Source organism: Oncorhynchus keta, chromosome 3 (assembly GCF_023373465.1).
Source record: "Oncorhynchus keta strain PuntledgeMale-10-30-2019 chromosome 3, Oket_V2, whole genome shotgun sequence".
Lineage (NCBI taxonomy): Eukaryota > Metazoa > Chordata > Actinopteri > Salmoniformes > Salmonidae > Oncorhynchus > Oncorhynchus keta.
The window spans coordinates 15,778,584-15,798,807 of NC_068423.1; the positions used below are offsets into that span (position 1 = coordinate 15,778,584).

The window sequence follows — 20,224 nt, forward strand, 5'->3', positions numbered from 1 at the left end:
GGACATCGCCAAGATGTTCAAATGTTCATAAATGACCAGCATGGTCAAATAATAATAATCACAGTAGTTGTCGAGGGTGCAACAAGTCAGCACCTCGGGAGTAAATGTCAGTTGGCTTTTCATAGCTGATCATTGAGAGTATCTCTACCGCTCCTGCTGTCTCTAGAGAGTTGAAAACAGCAGGTCTGAGACAGGTAGCACGTCCGGTGAACAGGTCAGGGTTCCATGGCCGCAGGCAGAACAGTTGAAACTGGAGCAGCAGCACGGCCAGGTGGACTGGGGACAGCAAGGAGTCATCATGCCAGGTAGTCCTGAGGCATGGTCATAGGGCTCAGGTCCTCTGAGAGAGAGAAAGAAAGAGAGAAAGAGAGAATTAGAGACAGCATACTTAAAATCACACAGGACACTGGATAAGACAAGATAAATACTCCAGATTTAACAGACTGACCCGAGCCCCCCGACACATAAACTACTGCAGCATAACTACTGGAGGCTGAGACAGGAGGGGTCAGGAGACACTGTGGCCACATCCAATGATACCCCCGGACAGGGCTAAACAGGATGGATATAACCCTACCCACTTTGCCAAAGCACAGCCCCCACACCACTAGAGGGATATCTTCAACCACCAACTTACCATCCTGGAACAAGGCCGAGTATAGCCCACAAAGACGGTCCTTCTGTGGCTCAGTTGGTAGAGCATGGCGCTTGTAACGCCAGGGTAGTGGGTTCGATTCCCGGGACCACCCATACGTAGAATGTATGCACACATGACTGTAAGTCGCTTTGGATAAAAGCGTCAGCTAAATGGCATATATTATTATTATTATTATTATTATTATTATTATAAGATCTCCGCCACGGCACAACCCAAGGGGGGGCGTCAACCCATAAAGCACATTAAGGCTTCATAATTAATAAAGGTCATGTTTACTGACTGGTATTATCTCGTAGAACAAAACGTATATGTCTCCTAAGCCTGTGTTAACCTCAAACCAATTCTTTCACGATTCATTTTTCCAATAGAGACGGCTGAACGAACCAGATTTTTAGGACTACAAGCCGGCGAGCTCTATGACAGGCTAAATTAGCACAGCTATGGTGCGAGCGCGTGAACACGTGCATGTGCGTGCGCGGGGGCTCACAAGTTTTGTACAACTCCTTTTTGGAGTGTCTCAGGTCCAAAGTTTTTTGAAAACCACAGGGATACATGATAGTGGCAACAAATGGAGTTGGGTTGGATATAGTCATGGTAGGTTAAAGTACAGTGTATTTCGTACCATCTTCTCTTTTGACTGGAATTGTGTTGGTCATTGTTAGTAAATGCAGCATTTATTCAAAATAGTGTCCTTTTTTGTTGTTGAGCATATGCCCTCCAGAATGTCTGTGCATGGCCCTGGAGCAGTCTACTGGGGCCCTGGAGTACTGGAGGTGTGGGCTGGAGCAGTGTACTGGGGCCCTGGAGTACTGGAGGTGTGGGCTGGAGCAGTGTACTGGGGCCCTGGAGTACTGGAGGTGTGAGCTGGAGCAGTGTACTGGGGCCCTGGAGTACTGGAGGTATGGGCTGGAGCAGTCTACTGGGGCCCTGGAGTACTGGAGGTATGGGCTGGAGCAGTCTACTGGGGCCCTGGAGTACTGGAGGTGTGGGCTGGAGCAGTGTACTGGGGCCCTGTACTGGAGGTATGGGCTGGAACAGACTGGGGCCCTGGAGTACTGGAGGTATGGGCTGAGCAGCACTGGGGCCCTGTGGAGGTGTGGGCTGGAGCAGGGCCCTGGAGTACTGGAGGTGTGGGCTGGAGCAGTACTGGGGCCCTGGGGCCCTGGAACAGTCTACTGCCCTGGAGTACTGGAGGTGGGCTGGAGCAGTCTACTGGGGCCCTGGAGTACTGGAGGTGTGGGCTGGAGCAGTGTACTGGGGCCCTGGAGTACTGGAGGTGTGGGCTGGAGCAGTGTACTGGGGCCCTGGAGTACTGGAGGTATGGGCTGGAGCAGTCTACTGGGGCCCTGGAGTACTGGAGGTGTGGGCTGGAGCAGTCTACTGGGGCCCTGGAGTACTGGAGGTGTGGGCTGGAGCAGTGTACTGGGGCCCTGGAGGTGTGGGCTACTGGAGCTGTGGTCTGGGCAGCACTGGGGCCCTGTACTGAAGGTGTGGGCCCTGGGGCCCTGGAGTACTGGAGGTGTGGGTTGGAGCAGTGGGCTGGAGCTGGAGGTGTGGGCTGGAGCAGTGTACTGGGGCCCTGGAGTACTGGAGGTGTGGGCTGGAGCAGTGTACTGGGGCCCTGGAGTACTGGAGGTGTGGGCTGGAGCAGTGTACTGGGGCCCTGGAGTGCTGGAGCAGTGTACTGGGGCCCTGGAGTACTGGAGGTGTGGGCTGGAGCAGTGTACTTGGGCCCTAGAGTACTGGAGGTGTGGGCTGGAGCAGTGTACTGGGGCCTGGAGTACTGGAGGTATGAGCTGGAGCAGTGTACTGGGTCTGGGCTGGGAGTTGTATAGTCAGCCAGCATGTCTGCCTCTAATCAGGAGCAATGACAAGGCCCTGCTCGGAACCTAGCAGCGAACTGCCATAGAGGTTTATACTGTAACAATGCAGAGAGATAAAGAGAGCGAGCCTGAGCTCAACAGACATTCAGTATACAGTAGGTTCACACCATAACAGAGAGAGGGAGAATGGCCTGATATGCACCCAGCAAACACATTCCTGTACTCAGTTTTAGCCAAAGGCTTGTTAATCTCATTTCCAGGTTGAAGAATTTACAAACTAGCAGCCCATTTTCTTATCCAGTTGTACGCTCTGTTTCAGTTTCAGTTTGGCCTTAGTTTCGTATCGGCAGGGGAAGGAGGATTGTCGGGAAAATGTGTTCATTGGCAAATGTATCAAACTTGAGTCCATATTTCCTATATTGGTTGCAGTGGACAACAAATGGGGAGCAGTGTTTCATGTGAGCAAAACTAGGAAGTGGTTTGGATAGGGTGCTTGGCTCGTTGACATGGTTACAGTAATCTGAGCGTATGACGTCTGTAGTGTAGTGTAGACTTCAGTCTGTGGAGAGACAGTGCTGGCCTGGACAAATATGATTAGGCCTTGTTACGGTTTACCTCACTAGTACTGCCCAGTCTAACTTAGTCTAGCCCAATGAACATGAACACAGGAGCACAGCCAATAGCAGGGCAGACATCTGATTTTATCAGGAAGCTGCGTGAACCAGGGTGTACATCTCACATGACTCACATGACTGCTTTAACAAAGAAAATGGAATATGGACCTAGCCATGGCTGGAGCTGGGCTAGTCCAGGGGGTTGGCTTAGAGTTAGGGCCAGTGAGGTAGGGCCTGTAGGGTTAGGGCCAATGGGGTAGGGCCAGTGAGGTAGGGCCCGTGGGGTTAGGCCCAGTGAGGTAGGGCCTGTGGGGTTAGGCCCAGTGAGGTAGGACCTGTGGGGTTAGGCCCAGTGAGGTAGGGTCTGTGGGAGTGAGATAGGGCCTGTGGGTTATGGGCCAGTGGGGTTATGGGCCAGTGGGGTTATGGGCCAGTGGGGTAAGGGCCAGTGGGGTTATGGGCCAGTGGGGTAAGGGCCAGTGGGGTTATGGGCCAGTGGGGTTATGGGCCAGTGGGGTTATGGGCCAGTGGGGTTATGGGCCAGTGGGGTTATGGGCCAGTGGGGTTAGGGCCAGTGGGGTTATGGGCCAGTGGGGTTATGGGCCAGTGGGGTTATGGGCCAGTGGGGTTATGGGCCAGTGGGGTTAGGGCCAGTGGGGTTATGGGCTAGTGGGGTTATGGGCCAGTGGGGTAAGGGCCATTGGGGTTATGGGCTAGTGGGGTTATGGGCCAGTGGGGTTAGGACCAGTGGGGTTATGGGCCAGTGGGGTTAGGGCCAGTGGGGTTATGGGCCAGTGGGGTAAGGGCCAGTGGGGTTATGGGCCAGTGGGGTTATGGGCCAGTGGGGTTATGGGCAGTGGGGTTATGGGCTAGTGGGGTTATGGGCCAGTGGGGTTATGGGCCAGTGGGGTTAGGGCCAGTGGGGTTATGGGCCAGTGGGGTTATGGGCCAGTGGGGTTATGGGCCAGTGGGGTTATGGGCCAGTGGGGTTATGGGCCAGTGGGGTTAGGGCCAGTGGGGTTATGGGCCAGTGGGGTTATGGGCCAGTGGGGTTATGGGCCAGTGGGGTTATGGGCCAGTGGGGTTATGGGCCAGTGGGGTTATGGGCCAGTGGGGTTAGGGCCAGTGGGGTTATGGGCCAGTGGGGTTATGGGCCAGTGGGGTTATGGGCCAGTTGGGTTAGGGCCGGTGGGGTTATGGGCCAGTGGGGTTAGGGCCAGTGGGGTTATGGGCCAGTTTGGGTTATGGGCCAGTGGGGTTAGGGCCAGTGGGGTTAGGGCCAGTGGGGTTATGGGCCAGTGGGGTTATGGTGCAGTGGGGTTATGGGCCAGTGGGGTTGGGGGCCAGTGGGGTTATGGGCCAGTGGGGTTATGGGCCAGTGGGGTTATGGGCCAGTGGGGTTATGGGCCAGTGGGGTTATGGGCCAGTGGGGTTAGGGCCAGTGGGGTTATGGGCCAGTGGGGTTAGGGCCAGTGGGGTTATGGGCCAGTGGGGTTAGGGCCAGTGGGGTTATGGGCCAGTGGGGTTAGGGCCAGTGGGGTTAGGGCCAGTGGGGTTCGGGCCAGTGGGGTTCGGGCCAGTGGGGTAAGGGCCAGTGGGGTTATGGGCCAGTGGGGTTATGGGCCAGTGGGGTTAGGGCCAGTGGGGTTAGGGCCAGTGGGGTTATGGGCCAGTGGGGTTAGGGCCAGTGGGGTTAGGGCCAGTGGGGTTATGGGCCAGTGGGGTTAGGGCCAGTGGGGTTAGGGCCAGTGGGGTTAGTGCCAGTAGGGGTGTGAAGTACTGCTCCTAGAAGGCTCAGTGACCACGCCCTGGTCTGTGTGAATGTTTTCTACCTTTTTAAGATGATATTGATGAGGGCTATATGCTACTGCACTCTCTGTTAAATCATTCTGACCCTAACTTTGCATCTCAGGGGTAGGATCATGTTACAGGGATAGTTATCTAATAGTTGGTTGCACCAGATGTTTTATGTAATACCCTCTCTACCCAAGAGAGAGAAATGAACATCCCTCCCCAAAAAATAAAGTACAAAACAGGCTGTGTTTTTAGTTAGTTGGTTTGTTGTGATTGGCTGTGGCGGGGGTGGCTGGGGTGGGGGTGCGGTCTGAGACGCTCTCTCCTTGGGTTTACTCTTATTGGTGGTGGTTGCTAGGACGGCAAGCTGCCCTCCAGAGCCATCAGCCTGGTGAGTGATTCAATATATCCCAAATGGACGCCCTATCCCCTACATAGTGCCCTGCGTTTGACCAGGGCTCACAGGAATCTCGTCAAGAGTAGGGCACTATATAGGGAATAGGGTTCTATTTGAGGCGCAACCAGTGTGTCCCGAGGGAGCAATGATCTTCAGTGTATATAAATACAGTGCAGTACAGGACACTCCGTACACACAGGGAGGGAGAGGGAGGGAGCAGGGAGCTGCGGTTCTGGTCGGACTGACACTGACTCGCCGTTGTCGTAGTACGCTTGCCTCCTGATGGGAATGAGTCAGCATGGCAGATTTAACCATAGAAATGAATACAGAGCTCAATGGATTGGATTGGCACCATTGGGTGTTGTACAAGATAGGGCCAGAAGGCTTGCTGCTGACATTTCTGTGACTGGACGCTCGTTGAGTCACTGTTCTAAAGGGGTCAAGGGTGAAATCTCTGCCTAAATTCAGGCTGTTTTGTAACTCTCTACAGACCATTCCTGGGGAGTATGTAGAGTTGTCTTAGAACATTTAACAGCATGATAAATAACTCTGTTTGTCCCTGTTTTTACCCCTGGGCTGTTTTCCATTAGCATATTTCTCAACCAGGCTAACTCCTGGACTGAATAGCTTTGCAGGGGGTTCTTCGAGTGAAGTGCTCTCTCACTTTCTCGTTTTCTTGGAAACGCTGTATTGGTTGTCAGGGCAACTGGTTAGCACCGCTGAAAGCCATTGGATGATTCTGTTTTGTTTTCGGATGGGGAGAGGGCACAATGGGATCAACAGAGTGAAGGTAGACTCTTTCCACCTTCACTCTGCTTTTTCGACGGTAAACCAAATGAACAACTTTGTAATTAAACATGATCATTTTCTCACGCTCTGGATATTGCTAAATCATGATGTCGTCATCCACACAATAGGCCACAGTTATAGTACAATAACAAATACAAACCACATGCTCATACTTTTTGATTCTCAGAAAAAGGCATGCGAAACGAGTGACAATGCCCGAAGATTAGGACATTTCTAATCAAGCATAATTTCTCTTTTCTATCTCTCAGGTGCGTAACAAATGCCTTGGCGAGTCAGAATGCCTGGAACAAATGAAACAACAGGGAATTCCGGTAAGAAACCGGTAGAATGTCAAACTGATGTCACCCTTTGGTTCACACAATGAATCCTCAAACTTACATGATGACGTAGTTAACCATGGATTTAATCCATTGTGTTCATGGCACGTAATCCATTGATCATCATGGCACATCATTTAGCACTTCACATATTTGTAGAACAATCAATCAAAGATACCCAAAGTACCACATAATCCGATAAACATTTGACCTCCTTTTAGAAGGTGACATATTGCTTTAATGTAATTAGTTATAGAGATATCCTTTCAAATGAGGTGCTGGTCTTCAGTGCTCTGAGTTTAACGTTAGAGACGACACAGGCTCTGATTCTCCTTCCTTTCAATGACATTTACTGGCCAAGACCTGACACTCTAAAGTATTTCTCTCTGTTTCTCTCTCTCTGTTTCTCTCTCTCTCTCCCTCTCGCCTGCTCTACTGACATACCAGACCGAGCTCATGAAAAGGTCCTGGCTCTGTGGCTAACATGGAGGTTTTATATCTGTTCTGTTGTGTTCTATGACGGGCTGGAAATATGCCCTCCAGTTGGGCCCCATGTGCTCCTGCATATCTACACAACACTCAGCAAATCTGTTTTCTCACTCTCACACACTCTCTGTATTTCTCTCTTTCTCTTGGTGTGAAGACAGGTGCCAAACGCTGACAACATCCTTCTATATGGGGTAAATTCTATTTTACTCTTTGAAGGTGTGTGCAGAGTGCTCAAGGGAAGAAATGTGAACAAGGGATGAGTTGAAGGAGAAGTGCTCAGGGGAAAAGAGATGAACAAGGGAGGAGTAGTGAAAGGAGGAGTGCTCAGGGGAAGAGAGATGAACAAGGGAGGAGTAGTGAAAGGAGGAGTGCTCAGGGGAAGAGAGATGAACAAGGGAGGAGTAGTGAAAGGAGGAGTGCTCAGGGGAAGAGAGATGAACAAGGGAGGAGTAGTGAAAGGAGGAGTGTTCAGGGGAAGAGAGATGAACAAGGGAGGAGTAGTGAAAGGAGGAGTGTTCAGGGGAAGAGAGATGAACAAGGGAGGAGTAGTGAAAGGAGGAGTGTTCAGGGGAAGAGAGATGAACAAGGGAGGAGTAGTGAAAGGAGGAGTGTTCAGGGGAAGAGAGATGAACAAGGGAGGAGTAGTGAAAGGAGGAGTGTTCAGGGGAAGAGAGATGAACAAGGGAGGAGTAGTGAAAGGAGGAGTGTTCAGGGGAAGAGAGATGAACAAGGGAGGAGTAGTGAAAGGAGGAGTGCTCAGGGGAAGAGAGATGAACAAGGGAGGAGTAGTGAAAGGAGGAGTGTTCAGGGGAAGAGAGATGAACAAGGGAGGAGTAGTGAAAGGAGGAGTGTTCGGGGGAAGAGAGATGAACAAGGGAGGAGTAGTGAAAGGAGGAGTGTTCAGGGGAAGAGAGATGAACAAGGGAGGAGTAGTGAAAGGAGGAGTGTTCGGGGGAAGAGAGATGAACAAGGGAGGAGTAGTGAAAGGAGGAGTGTTCAGGGGAAGAGAGATGAACAAGGGAGGAGTAGTGAAAGGAGGAGTGTTCAGGGGAAGAGAGATGAACAAGGGAGGAGTAGTGAAAGGAGGAGTGTTCAGGGGAAGAGAGATGAACAAGGGAGGAGTAGTGAAAGGAGGAGTGTTCAGGGGAAGAGAGATGAACAAGGGAGGAGTAGTGAAAGGAGGAGTGTTCAGGGGAAGAGAGATGAACAAGGGAGGAGTAGTGAAAGGAGGAGTGCTCAGGGGAAGAGAGATGAACAAGGGAGGAGTAGTGAAAGGAGGAGTGCTCAGGGGAAGAGAGATGAACAGGGGAGGAGTAGTGAAAGGAGGAGTGTTCAGGGGAAGAGAGATGAACAAGGGAGGAGTAGTGAAAGGAGGAGTGCTCAGGGGAAGAGAGATGAACAAGGGAGGAGTAGTGAAAGGAGGAGTGCTCAGGGGAAGAGAGATGAACAAGGGAGGAGTAGTGAAAGGAGGAGTGCTCAGGGGAAGAGAGATGAACAAGGGAGGAGTAGTGAAAGGAGGAGTGCTCAGGGGAAGAGAGATGAACAGGGAGGAGTAGTGAAAGGAGGAGTGTTCAGGGGAAGAGAGATGAACAAGGGAGGAGTAGTGAAATGAGGAGTGTTCAGGGGAAGATAGATGAACAAGGGAGGAGTAGTGAAAGGAGGAGTGTTCGGGGGAAGAGAGATGAACAAGGGAGGAGTAGTGAAAGGAGGAGTGTTCAGGGGAAGAGAGATGAACAAGGGAGGAATAGTGAAAGGAGGAGTGCTCAGGGGAAGAGAGATGAACAAGGGAGGAGTAGTGAAAGGAGGAGTGCTCGGGAGCCTGGTGGCGGATCACTTTTTTATTTTATTCCTCCTTTCACCAGTGCTGACGGGCGGGCGGGCAGGCGGGCAGGCAGGCAGGCAGGCAGGCAGGCGGGCGGGCAGGCGGGCAGGCGGGCAGGCAGGCAGGCGGGCGGGCAGGCAGGCAGGCAGGCGGGCAGACGCGGGCAGGCGGGCAGGCGGGCAGGCGGGCAGGCGGGCGGGCAGGCAGGCAGGCGGGCAGGCGGGCAGGCGGGCGGGCAGGCAGGCAGGCAGGCGGGCAGGCGGGCGGGCAGGCAGGCAGGCAGGCGGGCAGGCAGGCGGGCGCTGACTGGTCTCTAGACACATCTGTTCTCTCCTGCTTCCTCCCTAATCCCTTCTTTCATCTCCCTGGTCACCGCCACCTCCTCGTGACAAACACTCTGCCATGGTAATGGCAGGAAAACAGGACAGCCGTGAAGTCAATTCGGCCCTGGTGTGTAACGTGTGTGTGTGTGCATGTCTGCGTTTGTGTATGTATGTGTGTTTCATGGTGGAAGAAGAGGAGTTTGGGAGTCTAGCTCTTTGCCTCTCCTGTCTTGCACAAAGAAGTAATTGAGTATTTAAAGAGCTACGGTGATGCTACCTTACTCATCCAAAACAAACGACCGTACATCAAGTACTGTACGATAAACCAGGGACGATTACTTTTCTGTTGGCGGTGAGGTGGCATTAGATTAACTGTGGGATTTTATGCATACATTTAGTGGAACATCCAAACCCACAAATGGTAATGACTTGAAATGGCAAATGAAGGGTAATGACTTGAAATGGCAAATGAAGGGTAATGACTTGAAATGTCGGAAGGACATCAGACGTGAGTATTTTTGTCGCTTTGCTCACTTCCTCCCTCTCTCTTCTTGATGCAGGACGTGATATGAAGAAATGGTGTGAGGACAAGACCCCCAAGCCTCTCCCTCTACTGAAAGCTGAGTGGGACAGAGAGGGTGTGAAGAAAGACGCCCCCCTCTACCCCTTAGTCCTGAAGAGAGACGAATTAACCAGTTGAAAGAGAGTGACTCACACTCTCCTCTCTGCTCATCCATCCCATCCGTCATTCCATCTGGTTTGTATTTCTTTGGATGTTTCTCCACCTCCAGCCTCTGGGTAGTACCAGTGCCAAGGCCCAGATGGCTGCCGACCCATCCCCACCACGGAGAGCGTACACTGGGTTGGAAAACGCCTGGGCTTGCCTCTTGGCTGGGGTATGGATGGTGGGGTATGGTTGGGAAGGGAAGGGCGGTCTTGGCTGGTGATGGGACTCCGGCACTGACGCAACATCCAGCGATTATCCATCGCATTCATTGGTAGTTGATACCCTCCCTGGGTGTTGCGGCGTGGACAGTGAGAGAGGACGCCACAGACTGGCCAGACGTCGCCTAGATCAGTAACTGAGACTGGCATCTCATGGAACTGGCGCGGGCATCAGTACCAGACTGGTAAACTGGCATGAGAATCTATTTTAGCATCTAAATAGCATGTGTAAATGTAATGGTTTTCAGCTCCAGAAGTGCTGTATTGTAGTCTGTTTTTAACAGACAAGAGCCATATGATATCAGGCCGACCTACTTTTAATGACACACTTGTTTTTGAAGCTCAAAGGGAGTACACACTGGTGAAGGAAGTATGGCTTATGTTTGTTTACGTCCAAATGCTTTGGAGAAAGGTGAAGTGGTCACATCCTATGGCAGATGATCCTTTCTTTAAGGGAGAGAAGAGAGAGAGAGAGAGAGAGAGAGAGAGAGAGAGAGAGAGAGAGAGACAGAGACAGAGAGAGAGAGAGACAGAGAGACAGAGAGACAGAGAGAGAGAGAGAGAGACAGAGAGACAGAGAGAGAGAGAGACAGGAGACAGAGACAGAGAGAGAGAGAGAGAGAGAGAGAGAGAGAGAGAGAGAGAGAGAGAGAGAGAGAGAGAGAGAGAGAGAGAGAGAGAGAGAGAGAGAGAGACAGAGAGAGAGGGAAGAAGAAAGTAAAGGAGCGGTGCCCGAGGGGCAGTCCTTTGTTTCGTTTTGTTTATTCCTCCACGTGTCTAAATAAAAAAGGCCTTGGTGGAACCCTAGTGCCTTGGAGTTCTTTGTTCCCACCGACAGCAACTTTGTGACACTTCCCATGCAGTGTGTTTCTAAGGGGGGTGGGTGGGGGGGTCTATATTCAAAGCCTGCTCTACTGCTGAGAAATAGTCATTGTGGGGGAATCAAGACTTGGGAGCGGGGATTAGAAAGCACTGGGGGCTGAGCAAGGGGGGTTAAGCTTAGTTTGATGGCATTTTTATTGTGTAGTTTGATTAGCATGTCTCCCCCCCAACACAACACAGCAGGTTTTCTCACACGCCAGTCATGGGGAGAAAAACGACTTCTCTCTTTAGCACTCATATCACTCCCGCTCCATAGCCCTGAATGGAATGGCCCAACAAAAGGTGACATAATTTGTACTCAGGATCATATTGCCCGATCAGGGGCCTCCTTGATGACATCATGACCCAGTCACTTTCAACCCTTCCCTGGGATGCTGGGTTGGCAAGGAAGTGAGTACTTCACTTGAATTAGTCATAGTTTGATGGCCTGTAAAGTTTGATATGGCTGTGCTTGCCATAAACAAGTTTGAGGGTGAGTGACATCTTAGCAAAATCAACGACGTGGCTACACAGTGCAGCCTGGGAGACCGGAGGCTTTCAAATTTAATTCAGGTAGGAATTATCTCAGAGGTAAGATTCAATATTTGGGAATGGCAGGTGTACATAACACATACAGTATCAGTCAAACGTTTGGGCACACCTACTCATTCAAGGGTTTTTCTTTATTTTTACTATTTTCTACATTGTAAAATAATAGTGAAGAAATCTAAACTATAGAATAACACATTTGGAATCATGTAGTAACCAAAAAAGTGTAAAAAAAAGTCAAAATACTTTGAATATGTTTGATTCTTCAAAGTAGCCACCCTTTGCTTTGATGACAGCTTTGCCTACTCAACCAGCTTCACTTGGAATGCTTTTCCAAACAGTATTGAAGGAGTTCCCACATATGCTGAGCACTTGTTGGCTGCTTTTCCTTCACTCTGCGGTCCAACTCATCCCAAACCATCTCAATTAGGTTGAGGTTGGGTGATTGTGGAGGTCAGGTCATCTGATGCAGCACTCCATCACTGTCCTTCTTGGTAAAATAGCCCTTACACAGCCTGGAGGTGTGTTGGGTCATTGTCCTGTTGAAAAACAAGTGATAGTCCCACTAATCGCAAACCAGATTAGATGGTGTATTGCTGCAGAAGGCTGTGGTAGCCATTCTGGTTAAGTGTGCTTTGAATTCTAAATAAATCACAGACAGTGTCACAAGCAAAGCCCCCCACACCATCACACCTCCTCCACCGTGCTTCACGGTGGGAACCACACATGCAGAGATCATCCGTTCACCTACTCTGGGTCTCAAAAAGACACAGCGGTTGGAACCAAAAATCAAATTTGGATTCATCAGACAAAAGGACAGATTTCCACTGGTCTAATGTCCATTGCTCGTTTTTCTTGGCCCAAGCAAGTGTAGTGATTTCTTTGCAGCAATTCGACCATGAAGGCCTGATTCCCGCAGTGTCCTCTGAACAGTTGATGTGTTTGTTACTTGAACTCTGTGAAGCATTTATTTTGGCTGCAATCTGAGGTGCAGTTATCTCTAATGAACTTATCCTCTGCAGCAGAGGTAACTTTGGGTCTTCCTTTCCTGTGGCGGCCCTCATGAGAGCCAATTTCATCATTGCGCTCGATGGTTTTTGCAGCTGCACTTGAAGAATCTTTCAAAGTTCTTGAAATGTTCCACATTGACTGACCTTCATGTCTTAAAGTAATGATGAACAGCCATTTCTCTTTGCTTATTTGAGCTGTTCTTGCCATAATATGGACTTGGTATTTTATCAAATAGGGCTATCTTCTGTATACCAACCTTACCTTGTCACAACACAAATTATTGGTTAACACGCATTAAGAGAATGCAAATTACCTTTTAACATGGCACACATGTTAATTTAAATGCATTCCATGTGACTACCTCATGAAGCTGGTTGAGAGAATGCCAAGTGTGTGCAAAGCTGTCATCAAGGAAAAGGGTGGCTGCTTTGAAGAATCTCAACTATAAAATATATTTACATTTGTTTAACACTTTTTTGGTTACTACATGATTCCATATGTGTTATTTCATAGTTTGATGTCTTCACTATTATTCTACAATGTAAAATTAAAAATAAAGAAAAACTCTTGAATGAGTGTGTCTTAACTTTTGACTGGTAATGTATGCATACAAACAGACTGTACCTATGAGCATACCATATGTACATACACACACACACACACACACACACACACACACACACACACACACACACACACACACACACACACACACACACACACACACACACACACACACACACACACACACACACACACACACAGACAGGTGTTCGTGACCCACACATGCACACATAAACACACGCCTTCACAACCATTTGCTCTTCTATCTATCTCTTTGTGATTCAGAGATATCCTAGCCGCAGCAGGTTCCTCTGAACTCCCAGACCTTCATCAAAGAGGAATGAACAGAGTGTGAGGAAGAAAGGAAACAATGCAGAGAGAGAGAAAAGAACATTATTGCTCACTGAGTATTATTCTTTTTCCTATTATTATCTATCTGTGACATCGTTGATTTGAATATGTCTTATGTTTGCTTTGGCAATTTATGTGGTAGCACTTTCTATGTCAATAAAGCCTTTTTGAATTTGAATTTGAGAGATGTGGAGAGAGAGAAAGAGAGAGGGAGACTGGAGGGGGAGGATTTGCAGTTTTCTTAGTACCGTGTTCCTCTACTGACTGTGTCCAATCACATAACAGGAATTAGCAGCCCCAAATCATGTCTTCTCAGAACCCAGTGGATCTCAGCTGTGTGTCATTTTCAAAGCAAGATGGAGGGATGAAGATACATTGATAGAGTGGAAGAGAGAGGGGGGGAAAGGAAATAAGGGGAGAAGTAGATGTTAGGGACAGAGAGAGAGGGAGAGAGGTGGATGATGTTAGGGACAGAGAGAGAGGGAGAGAGAGAGGTGGATGATGTTAGGGACAGAGGTGGATGATGTTAGGGAGAGAGAGAGGGAGAGAGAGAAGTAGATGATGTTAGGGACAGAGAGAGAGGGAGAGAGGTGGATGATGTTAGGGACAGAGAGAGAGGGAGAGAGAGAGGTGGATGATGTTAGGGACAAAGAGAGAGAGGGAGAGAGGTGTATGATGTTAAGGACAGGACAGAGAGAGAGAGAGAGGTGGATGATGTTAGGGACAGAGAGAGAGAAGTGGTGTATGATGTTAGGGACAGAGAGAGAGGGGGAGAGAGGTGGATGATGTTAGGGGAGAGAGAGAGAGAGGAGAGGTGATGATGAGGACAGAGAGAGAGAGAAGTAGATGATGTTAGGGACAGAGAGAGAGAGGGAGAGAGGTGGATGATGTTAGGGACAGAGAGAGAGGGAGAGAGAGAGGTGGATGATGTTAGGGACAGAGAGAGTTAGGGAGAGAGAGAGAGAGGTGTATGATGTTAGGGACAGATGAGAGGGAGAGAGAGAGAGAGAGGTGTATGATGTTAGGGACATGATGTTAGAGAGAGAGAGGAGAGAGAGGTGGATGATGTTAGGGACAGAGAGATGTTAGGGAGAGAGAGAGGTGTATGATGTTAGGGACAGAGAGAGAGAGAGAGGTGATGATGTTATGATGTTAGGGACAGAGAGAGAGGGAGAGAGAGAGGTGGATGATGTTAGGGACAGAGAGAGAGAGAGAGAGGTGATGATGTTAGGGACAGAGAGAGAGGGAGAGAGGTGTATGATGTTAGGGACAGAGAGAGAGGGAGAGGTGTATGATGTTAGGGACAGAGAGAGAGAGAGAGAGAGGTGATGATGTTAGGGACAGAGAGAGAGGAGAGAGAGAGGTGTATGATGTTAGGGACAGAGAGAGAGGGAGAGAGAGAGGTGTATGATGTTAGGGACAGAGAGAGAGGGAGAGAGAGAGGTGTATGATGTTAGGGACAGAGAGAGAGGGAGAGAGAGAGGTGGATGATGTTAGGGACAGAGAGAGAGGGAGAGGTGTATGATGTTAGGGACAGAGAGAGAGGGAGAGAGAGAGGTGTATGATGTTAGGGACAGAGAGAGAGGGAGAGAGAGAGGTGTATGATGTTAGGGACAGAGAGAGAGGGAGAGAGAGAGGTGTATGATGTTAGGGACAGAGAGAGAGGGAGAGAGGTGTATGATGTTAGGGACAGAGAGAGAGGGGGGGAGAGAGGTGGATGATGTTAGGGACAAAGAGAGAGGGAGAGAGGTGGATGACGTTAAGGACAAAGAGAGAGGGAGAGAGGTGGATGATGTTAGGGACAAAGAGATCTAGAGAGAGGTGGATGATGTTAAGGACAAAGATGATGATGTTAGGGAGAGGGAGATAAGTGGATGATGTTAGGGAGATGGAGAGAGATGGATGATTTTAGGGACAAAGAGAGAGGGAGAAAGGTGGATGATGTTAAGGACAAAGATGATGATGTTTAGGGATGATGTTAGGGAGAGAGGGATGATGAGAGAGAGGTGGATGTGTAGATGATGTTAGGGACAAGGTGGATGATGTTAAGGACAAAGATGATGATGTTAGGGAGAGGGAGATAAGTGGATGATGTTAGGGAGATGGAGAGAGGTGGATGATGAGAGAGGGAGAGAGGTGGATGATGTTAGGGACAAAGAGAGGGGGAGAGAGGTGGATTATGTTAGGGACAATGAGAGAGGTGGATGATGTTAAGGACATGTTAGGGACAAATAGATATGGAGAGAGATGGATGATGTTAAGGAGAAGGAGAGAGGTGGATGATGTTAGGGACAGAGAGAGAGTTAGAGGTGGATGATGTTAGGGAAAAAGAGAGATGGAGAGAGGTGGATGATGTTAGGGACAAAGAGAGAGGGAGAGAGGTGGATGATGTTAGGGACAGAGAGGGAGAGAGGTGGATAATGTTAGGGACATAGGGAGAGAGGTGGATGATGTTAGGGACAAAGAGAGAGAGAAAGGGAGAGAGGTGGATGATGTTAGGGACATGGGGAGAGAGGTGGATGATGTTAGCGAGAGAGAGGGAGAGAGGTGGATGATGTTAGGGACATAGGGAGAGAGGTGGATGATGTTAGCGAGAGAGAAGGAATGGGGGTTGGGATGTGGAGACGTTGAGGGGGTAACATTGACCTCTTTTCTCTCTGCATGGAGCTACTGCTAACTTTTGATTGGTCTCCCAGGGTATAATGAAAAGGGTTCCATACAAACTCTACCAGCTGAAACCCAGCTCACAGAATCACAGGAACCAAACGACAATCTCTATGTCAGGTTATCAGTCTATGTCAGGGTGTAAAAGTCTTAATCCCAAACCAAGCCGATGACTAACATGATTCATATTTGAAAAAATGGGTTAAAGATGCAGTGCTATATTCTCTTAGCTGTAGATAGTATGGCGTTGTTGGAGTTAGCATCAATGAACTACTTGGTTATTTGTGTGGAAGGCCTGCTGTGCATTCATTATCCTTTCTCAGAATATTTCCCCATTCATTTACTCTCATCCTCATTTTGCTCTCTCTGTCTCTGTCTCTGTCTCTGTCTCTCTCTCAATTCAATTTCAATTCAAGGGGCTTTACTGGCATGGGAAGCATATGTTAAAAATGCCAAAGCAAGTGAAGTAGATAATATACAAAAGTGAAATAAACAATAAAATGAACAGTAAACATTACACTCACAGAAGCTCCAAACGAATAAAGACATCACAAATGTCATATTAAGTATATATACAGTGTTGCAACGATGTGCAAATAGTGTGCAAATAGTTAAAGAACAAAAGGGAAAATAAATAAACATAAATATAGGTTGTATTTACAATGGTGTTTGTTCTTCACTGGTTGCCCTATTCTTGTGGCAACAGGTCACAAATATTGCTGCTGTGATGGCACACTGTGGAATTTCACCCAGTAGATATGGGAGTTTATCAAAATTGGTTTGTTTTCAAATTTTTTGTGGATTTGTGTAATCTGAGGGAAATATGTGTCTCTAATATAGACAAACATTTGGCAGGAGGTCAGGAAGTGCAGCTCAGTTTCCACCTCATTTTGTGGGAAGTGTGCACATAGCCTGTCTTCTCTTGAGAGCCAGGTCTGCCTACGGCGGCCTTTCTCAAAAGTAAGGCCTTGCTCACTGAATCTGTACATAGTCAAAGCTTTCCTTAAGTTTGAGTCAGTTGCAGTGGTCAGGTATTCTGCCACCGTGTACTCTGTTTAGGGCCAAATAGCATTCTAGTTCGCTCTGTTTTTTTGTCAATTCTTTCTAATGTGTCAAGTAATTATCTTTTTGTTTTCTCATGATTTGGTTGGGTCTAATTGTGTTGCTGTCCTGAGGCACTGTGGGGTCTGTTTGTGTCTGTGAACAGAGCCCCAGGACCAGCTTGCTTAGGGGACTCTTCTCCAGGTTCATCTCTCTGTAGGTAATGGCTTTGTTATGGAAGGTTTGGGAATCACCTTTTAGGTGGTTGTAGAATTTATTGGTTATTTTCTGGATTTTGATCATTAGTGGGTATCGGCCTAATTCTGCTCTACATGCATTATTTGGTGTTTTACGTTGTACACTGAGGATATTTTTGCAGAATTCGGTATGCAGAGTCTCAATTTGGTGTTTGTCCCATTTTGTTAATTCTTGGTTGGTGGGCGGATCCCAGACCTCACAACCATAAAGGGAAATGGGTTCTATAACTGATTAAAGTATTTTTAGCCAGATCCTAATTATGTCGAATTTGATGTTCCTTTTGAAGAAGGCCCTTCTTGCCTTGTCTCACAGATCATTCACAGCTTTGTGGAAGTTACCTGTGGCGCTGACGGTTAGGCCGAGGTATGTATAGTTTTTTGTCTGCTCTTGGGCAACGGTGTCTAGATGGAATTTGTATTTGTGGTCCTGGCGACTGGACCTTTTTTGAAACACCGTTATTTTGGTCTTACTGAGATTTACTGTCAGGGCCCAGGTCTGGCAGAATCTGTGCAGAAGATCTAGGTGCTGCATATTTTAACCGCACACTTGTTGTTTGTGTACATGGATTTTATAATGTTGTATGTTTTTCCCCCAACACCACTTTCCATCAATTTGTATAGCAGACCCTGATGCCAAATTGAGGGCTTTTTTCTATATCAACAAAGCATGAGAAGACTTTGCCTTTGTTTTGGTTTGTTGTTTGTTTGTCAATTAGGGTGTGCAGGGTGAATACGGGGTCTGTCGTACAATAATTTGGTAAAAAGCCAATTTGACATTTGCTCAGTACATTGTTTTCACTGAGGAAATGTACAAGTCTGCTGTTAATGATAATGCAGAGGATTATCCCACGGTTGCTGTTGATGCATTTCCCACGGTAGTTATTGTGGTCAAATTTGTCTCCACTTTAGTGGATTGGGGTGATCAGTCCTTGCTTCCAAATATTGGGGAAGATACCATAGCTAAGGATGATTTTAAAAAGGTTAAGTATAGCCAATTGGAATTTGTGGTCTATATATTTGATCATTTCATTGAGGATACCATCAACACCACAGGCCTTTTTGGGTTGGAGGGTTTTTATTTTGTCCTGTAGCTCATTCAAGGTAATTGGAGAATCCAAGTGGGTTCTGGTAGTCTTTAATAGCTGATTCTAAGATTTGTATTTGATCATGTATATGTTTTTGCCGTTTGTTTTTTGTTATAGAGCCAAAAAGATTGGAGAAAGGGATTCATACATCTCCATTTTGGATAGGATAATTCTTCATGTTGTTTGTTTAGTGTTTTCCAATTTTCCCAGAAGTGGTTAGAGGCTATCGATTCTTCAATTACATTGAGCTGATTCTGACGTACTGTTCCTTCTTTTTCCGTAGTGTATTTCTGTATTGTTTTAATGATTCACCATAGTGAAGGCGTAGGCTCAGGTTTTCTGGGTCTATGTTTTTGGTCGGACAGGTTTCTCAATTTCTTTCTTAGGCTTTTGCATTCTTCAACAAACCATTTGTCATTGTTGTTCATTTTCTTCAGGTTTCTGTTTGACATTTTTAGATTTGATGGGGAAGCTGAGAGGTCAAATATACTGTTAATATTTTCTACTGCCAAGATTACACCTTCACTATTACAGTGAAACATTTTGTCCAGGAAATCGTCTAAATGGGATTGAATGTTGTTGCCTAATTGTTTTTTGGTAGGTTTCCACACTACATTCCTTCCATCTATAGCATTTTTTAAATATTACTCAGTTCCTTTGGCTTTGATGCTTCATGATTGAGTATTGCTCTGTTCAAGTAGACAGTGGTTTTGCTGTGATCTGATAGGGGTGTCAGTGGGCTGACCATGAACGCTTTGAGAGACTCTGGGTTGAGGTTAGTGATAAAGTAGTCTACAGTACTACTGCCAAGGGATGAGCTATAGGTGCACCTACCATAGGAGTCCCCTCGAAGCCTACCATTGACTATGTACATACCCAGCGTGCGACAGAGCTGCAGGAGTTGTGACCCGTTTTTGTTGGTTATGTTGTCATAGTTGTGCCTAGGGTGGCAGATGGGGCAGGTGTTTGTCCCCCTGTGTGCTGAGGGAGTGAGGTTCTTGTCCGGTTCTGGCATTTAGGTCGCCACAGACTAGTACATGTCCCTGGGCCTGGAAATGATTGATTTCCCCATTCAGGATGGAGAAGCTTCTTCATTATGACTTCATGACTTCTCTCTCTCTCTCTCTCTCTCTCTCTCTCTCTCTCTCTCTCTCTCTCTCTCTCTCTCTCTTTCTCTCTCTCTCTCTTTCTCTCTCTCTCTCTCTCTCTCTCTCTCTCTCTCTCTCTCTCTCTCTCTCTCTCTCTCTCTCTCTCTCTCTCTCTCTCTCTTTCTTTCTTTCTTTCTTTCTTTCTTTTTTCTTTCTTTCTTTCTTTCTTTCTTTCTTTCTTTCTTTCTTTCTTTCTTTCTTTCTTTCTTTCTTTCTTTCTTTCTTTCTTTCTTTCTCTCTCTCTCTCTCTCTCTCTATCTCTCCCTCTCTCTCTCTCTCTCTCTCTCTCTCTCTCTCTCTCTCTCTCTCTCTCTCTCTCTCTCTCTCTCTCTCTCTCTCTCTCTCTTTCTCTCTGTCTCTCTCTCTCCATCTCTATCTCTCTCTCCATCTACCATCTCTCTCTCCCCCCTACTCCCTTTCTCCCATCCCCCTCCCTCCCCACATCCCTCTCTCTCTACTGTATATAATTGGGCCAGGAGCGTTGAGAGTTCCTCTCTCCTCCTTTCTCTTCCCGTCCCGATAGACAACTGGACCTAATCAATGCCATGAGCCCACTCACCCACTCCCTCAGTGGTGCAGCAGAACCATACTAATGGATACACAGCATGTCTGTCCTCCGTAGACTGTCTGAGAATGTCTCATAGAGGGCTCCGGCTCGTTAGTTATATTAGATTCAGAGGTTAGGTAGACGTTTGCTATTG

General features: G+C 47.9%; 1 protein-coding gene and 1 long non-coding RNA gene across 29 annotated transcripts; both read left to right on the top strand.

Annotated features, from left to right (window-relative positions):
• Positions 1 to 1,127: 1,127 nt before the first annotated feature.
• On the top strand, positions 1,128 to 10,557 carry LOC118367612 (uncharacterized). Of its 24 annotated transcripts, XR_008088568.1 has the most exons (6): positions 1,137 to 1,515; positions 1,558 to 1,643; positions 1,853 to 1,976; positions 2,407 to 2,447; positions 6,345 to 6,407; positions 9,608 to 10,557. XR_008088568.1 is itself a non-coding variant. In XM_052490985.1 (5 exons), exons 1-5 carry the CDS (start codon positions 1,391 to 1,393, stop codon positions 2,394 to 2,396), a joined length of 480 nt encoding a protein of 159 aa, XP_052346945.1. In that variant the 5' UTR covers positions 1,128 to 1,390; the 3' UTR covers positions 2,397 to 2,398. The 24 variants fall into 24 exon arrangements, 20 of the variants coding, with proteins under 20 accessions (XP_052346945.1, XP_052346886.1, XP_052346901.1 ...); XM_052490985.1 differs by lacking the exons at positions 2,407 to 2,447; positions 6,345 to 6,407; positions 9,608 to 10,557 and adding exons at positions 2,019 to 2,060; positions 2,252 to 2,398 and having other exon boundaries at positions 1,128 to 1,515; positions 1,853 to 1,934; XM_052490926.1 differs by lacking the exons at positions 2,407 to 2,447; positions 6,345 to 6,407; positions 9,608 to 10,557 and adding exons at positions 2,019 to 2,060; positions 2,252 to 2,398 and having other exon boundaries at positions 1,131 to 1,515.
• Positions 10,558 to 13,680: 3,123 nt separating this feature from the next.
• Positions 13,681 to 15,281, top strand: LOC127914493 (uncharacterized). Of its 5 annotated transcripts, XR_008088604.1 has the most exons (4): positions 13,681 to 13,844; positions 14,568 to 14,615; positions 14,690 to 14,845; positions 14,884 to 15,281. It is a non-coding gene; the product is annotated as an uncharacterized LOC127914493 (long non-coding RNA). The 5 variants fall into 5 exon arrangements; XR_008088615.1 differs by lacking the exons at positions 13,681 to 13,844; positions 14,568 to 14,615 and adding an exon at positions 14,417 to 14,463; XR_008088572.1 differs by lacking the exon at positions 13,681 to 13,844 and having other exon boundaries at positions 14,522 to 14,615.
• Positions 15,282 to 20,224: the final 4,943 nt, after the last annotated feature.

What these genes read in the sequence shown, in the direction of transcription:
- LOC118367612 (XM_052490896.1), top strand. Translation starts at nt 1,391, where the DNA reads ATGGCCCTGGAGCAGTCTACTGGGGCCCTGGAGTACTGGAGGTGTGGG. An exon ending in GGGGCCCTGGAGTACTGGAG is followed by an intron (nt 1,516 to 1,557) that starts GTGTGAGCTGGA and finishes GGAGTACTGGAG; the next exon opens with GTATGGGCTGGAGCAGTCTA. An exon ending in GGCCCTGGAGTACTGGAGGT is followed by an intron (nt 1,644 to 1,852) that starts GTGGGCTGGAGC and finishes GGAGTACTGGAG; the next exon opens with GTGGGCTGGAGCAGTCTACT.